Source organism: Callithrix jacchus, chromosome 10, assembly GCF_049354715.1.
Source record: "Callithrix jacchus isolate 240 chromosome 10, calJac240_pri, whole genome shotgun sequence".
NCBI lineage: Eukaryota > Metazoa > Chordata > Mammalia > Primates > Cebidae > Callithrix > Callithrix jacchus.
This window is the reverse complement of record NC_133511.1, coordinates 70397817-70403006: the sequence shown is the minus strand read 5'-3', so window position 1 is coordinate 70403006 and position 5190 is coordinate 70397817. Positions and strand designations below refer to the sequence as shown.

Sequence of the window (5190 nt, the reverse complement as noted above, 5' to 3'; positions counted from 1 at the left end):
GTCAGTTTGCTGAGAATGATGGTTTCCAGGTTTTATTTTAACTTCATTTTTTAAAGACATTCCATGTTCATTACTTCAACTTTTTTGCATTTTTATAAACTAGACAACTGTGCAGTGTTCTATTTTCCTCTAGAGTCTCTAAAAGTAACATCTTTTAAAGCAAAATAATTTCTTCCAGAAAGGAATGGTATTTTCTAAAGAAAGAAATTTTTATAGCCTACATTTCCTGACTGATTATGAAGTACTTTTTTATCCTATTAACAGGGCTGGTGGCCAGGCACAGTGGCTTACGCCTGCAATCCCAGAACTTCAGGAGGCCGAGGCAGGTGGATCACCTGAGGTCAGGAGTTTGAGACCACCCTGACCAACATGGTGAAACCTTGTCTCTACATAAAAAAAGAAAGAAAGAAAAATAAATTAGCTGGGCATTGTGGCAGGTGCCTGTAATCTCAGCTTCTTGTGAGGCTGAGACAGGAGAGTCGCTTGAACTCAGGAGGCAGAGGTTGCAGTGAGCCAAGATTGCACCCCTGCACTACAGCCTGGATGACAAGAGCAAAACTCTGTCTCAAAAAAATAAAAAAATAATAAAAAGAGGGCTGGTATGAGTTCAAAGTTATTAGCTGGGTTGAATATGAAGGGATTTAAAACTCAGATTTTAAAACGTGTACATTGATTAAATGATTCAGAGATATTAAAGCAGTTACTATACGCCAAAAACAATACCAACATTTGGGCAACCTAAAGTTTTGGTTGCTAGAGAATATTTTGGGGGGAAATCAAAAGAGGAATGGTGTCCCCATATATCCATAGGAGGAACTGCATGGAAGGGGGATGATGTCAGTGACAGAGAAAGCTGAGACAGTGAGGCCTAAACTGGCTATGTTTCATATACAAGCCAGGCAGAAGGGTCCCAAGCAGCAAAAGTGCCAATTCTTCTCAAACAATTCATTTACCTTAACAATTTTAACAATAAATACACTTTGAACCTCTGTCCTGGAGGGAAAGAACCTCCAATAACTCTGTTCAGTCATATGGATCAAATAAGTAAATAACAATCTCGCAAGCCCTGTTAGAACACATATTCAGTTTTCCATTGAAGACTCAATCTCATTTCTTTCAGATTAACAACAGAAGCAACACTTGGGAGTTAGCAGACCCTAGGCCTAACAGATACAGCCCTCAATTGGTAGTTGATCCACTTGACACAACTGAATTAGTGTTTAAGGCAGACAGCCATCATACTGGTATTAGTCACAGTAACAAAAATTTATTCAGTGCCCTCCTCTGATTTTGTGTAAGGATTTTCTAAACTCTAGGTAAATATTATCTTAACACTTGCCTGATTTTCTTTATTGTGTTTTATTTGTTTGTTGCATGCAATTTCTTATTCAATCCAGAATTTCCTAGGCATTTTTTTAAATGTTATTTTATTTTAAGTTCTGCGGTACATGTGCAGGATGTGCAGGTTTGTTTCATAAGTGTGCCAAGATGGTTTGCGGCACCTATCAAAGCATCACCTAGGTATTAAGCCCAGCAAAGCTACTTGTCCTAATACTCTCCCTTGTCAAAGTCAACCCCTGACAAGGCCCAGTGTGTGTTTTTCTTCTCCCTGTGTCCATGTATTCTCTTTGTTCAGTTCCCACTTATAAGTGAGCACAGTGGTGTTTGGTTTTCTATTCCTATGTCTGTTTGCTGAAGATAATAGCTTCCAGCTCCATCCATGTCCCTGCAAAGGACACGATCTTATTTCTTTTATGGCTGTATAATATTCCATGATGTATATGTACCACATACAAATCCTTCCTAGAATTTCTTTACAAAGGCGTATAACGAGTTAAGAAGACAATGCAGAAGCATTCAGAAATCTTTGGTAGTGAGGAAAGAAACAAAGAGAGAAAGAAGAGCATTGAGTGATAGACTTTGACAACAAAAATTTACATTTTTTCTCTGTGTGATCAGTAGTCAGTAAGAAAAATAGAAAATAATACAGGATGAGTGATTCTGTAAACAATAGCAATAAAATCATAATTATCTAAAAATAAATTTGGTAAAATCCTCTGTAAAAATAACAACATATTTTTGAGAGTTATAAAAGAAGATTTGAGAAAAGGAAAAGAAAACCCATGTTTACATAGAAGACACTATATATATGTCTCTTTTTCTGAATTTTATGTAAATGCTTTGAACTTTTAAAGAAATTGTTATAAATTTTTAACAAAATTTTAAACAAATTCTTTTACAGCTGAATTTTTATGACAGAAATTTTTAAATAAATTCATAAACAGGGCATATATTGCAATATTATATTAAAAAGCAAGAGTCTCAAGTCTTTGACTTATATAATATTTGTCTGTATAATTCTCAGTTGATCAGTAGCCCTTGTATAGGACTTGTATCTGTTATAATCTGTATCTGTTTTAAAATTAGATTTTGATATCAATTTGCATTATTTTTCTCCCAGTTTGTTTTTAGTTGAGTCTATCTATCTATTTCTCCTTTCAGGTTTGTATCTAAGAATTATGTCTGTATACCTGGTGTCATAAGACCTTAATGAGTTCAAAAGGATTGAGCCAGGCATTTGAGCCAATCTACTTATTACTTCTACAGCACGCCTCTTCTGAGCTTCTCATCTTTTCCCTCACATACTGGGATGTCCATTCGCAATACCTCTGAAATGGAAATCTCTGTTTTCTACTTGGTTGGGATCCCAGGCATGGAGCATGCCAACATTTGGATCTCTATCCCCATGTGTCTCATGTACACTGTTACCATCCTGGGGAATTGTACCATTCTATTTTTCATAAAAACAGAGCCTTCTTTGCATGAGCCCATGTACTATTTTCTCTCCATGTTGGCTCTCTCTGACCTAGGACTATCCCTCTCCTCTCTCCCTACCATGTTGAGGATTTTTCTGTTCAATGCTCCAGGAATTTCCCCTGATGTCTGTATTGCTCAAGAGTTTTTCATTCATGGATTCTCAGCTATGGAGTCATCTGTACTTCTTATAATGTCCTTTGATCGCTTTATTGCCATCTGCAACCCCCTGAGATATACTTCCATCCTCACCAGTGCCAGAGTCATTCAAATCGGGCTTGCTTTTTCTCTCAAAAATGTTTTGTTGATCCTCCCCTTTCCTTTCACTCTAAAACATCTAAAATACTGCAAGAAGAACCTATTGTCCCAATCCTATTGCCTCCATCAAGATGTGATGAAACTGGCCTGCTCTGACAACAAGGTCAACATCATCTATGGCTTATTTGTGGCTCTCACAGCCATCCTAGACTTGACATTTATTTTCATGTCCTACATGTTGATACTGAAAGCAGTGATGAACATAGCATCACAAAAGGAAAGGCTCAAGGTCCTCAATACATGTGTTTCTCATGTCTGTGCTGTGCTCATCTTCTATGTGCCCATTATCTCCCTAGCTGTCATCTACCGGTTTGCCAAACACAGTTTCCCAGTCATTAGGATCCTCATAGCTGATGTTTTCCTGCTGGTGCCTCCATTGATGAACCCCTTTGTATACTGTGTGAAGAGCCAGCAGATAAGATATCTTGTCTTACAAAAACTGTGCCAGAAGAAAAGCTGAAGGAGATGAGTAACTACTTGAATACCCAATGTCAATGTCAAGAAACCAAGCAGAATAGATCCATAAGGAAACATACTATTTTAACCACTTTTCAATATAATTTCTCAATATGTTTATTAGGATTAAAGAATCAATCTTGCAATTCTGTTGGCTCAGTGTTTAGGCTTGAAGCTCTGATGTAATTAAAATGTATTCCCAGGTTTCACTGTTATGCAGCTTGCTTTACCACTCCTATGAACACAATGTATTCTTGTCATTTTCATAATGATTAAAAGAATATTCTATATGTTAATTTGAATATTAATGGAATATACTTACATGACAACTGGGCAGTGATCTGAGGTGACCAAAGATTACTTTTTTATTTAAGATACTTCTTTTCAACACATACTTTTGACATCTTTGAGATATGTGCATGTACTTAGGAACTGAAATTAAGATGGGCAATGACACTGTTGCACATGAAACCATTCAAACAAACAAACTAACATGCATACGTGAAAAGTTTACAAAAATAAAAAATGGTGTCTTTATTTACTTGTTTATTTAATTTAATATTTCCTTCCTGAGCATTCAAATGTCATCTTCTAAGGTGACCTGTCTTTGACATTTCAATGGGAATTCTACCTAATTACAAAGACTCTCCTCTACCCAGATTCCTCTGAATTCTCTTCTCAACTTGTTCTTGGCCTTCATATTTATCTCCATATTGTTCAATTTTAGCAAGAGTCATGCTAGGTCAGTTTAACAAAAGCCCCTCCCCCTACATATCTGATTATTAGAGATGTCCAATTGAATTCCTCATATTCTACTGTGGCCACTTGATGTCTGATAATTCTGGCTTTCTATTAGCAAGAATCCTGTTAGGTCAATTATATACTTTGGACATATGTCCCCTCCAAATCTCATGTTAAAATTTAATCCCCAATGTTGGAGATTTGGCCTAGTGTGGAGGTGTTTGGGTCATGTGGGTGAATCCCTCATGAAGGGCATGATGCCATGCTTATAGGACGGAATTATTTCTCACCCGTTGTTCTGGATGAAATCGGAGGAACTGTTAGGAAAGAGCCTGGCTACTTCTTCCTCTTTCCTTTTATCTTGTTTCCTTCCTCTTGCTGTGTGATGCCTTCTCCCTTTTCCTCTTCCACCATGAGTGGAATTTACTGAGGATCTCATCAGAACTAGGTATTGGTGTCATGTTTCTTGTACAGTCTGCAGAACTGTGAGCCAAATAAACCTATTTTGCTATAAAATACCCAGACTGAGATATTCCTTTATAGCAACACAAAACAGACTATGACTGTCAGTTGAGCTAAAATCTTCCCTACTCTTGATATTTTCTCTTAATAATTTTCTATTCAATAACCTGTGCCCCTACCTTTACCGCTTGGCCATAAATTCTTACCTTTCACTGTTGATTTAGAGTTGAGCCCAATCTCTCTCCCCTACAACAAACCCCTGTAAATATCATTATACTCTCCATTCATAAAGATTTTCTTACTGTTCTTTAAACATCGTAATTTTTTCTTTAATGTTTGAGGTACCATGACTCAAAATCATGTTAATCATTGGGCCCCCCCAGACTTTTCACTCAGGAC

At 36.9% G+C, this 5190-nt stretch overlaps 1 protein-coding gene across 1 annotated transcript; it reads left to right on the top strand.

Annotated features, from left to right (window-relative positions):
• Positions 1–2508: 2508 nt before the first annotated feature.
• Positions 2509–4845, top strand: OR51A4 (olfactory receptor, family 51, subfamily A, member 4). The gene has a single exon (XM_017978525.5). It carries the CDS (start codon positions 2651–2653, stop codon positions 3590–3592), a length of 942 nt encoding a protein of 313 aa, XP_017834014.1. The 5' UTR covers positions 2509–2650; the 3' UTR covers positions 3593–4845.
• Positions 4846–5190: the final 345 nt, after the last annotated feature.

Coding starts and splice junctions, on each gene's coding strand:
- OR51A4 (XM_017978525.5), top strand. CDS start 2,651: ATGTCCATTCGCAATACCTCTGAAATGGAAATCTCTGTTTTCTACTTG.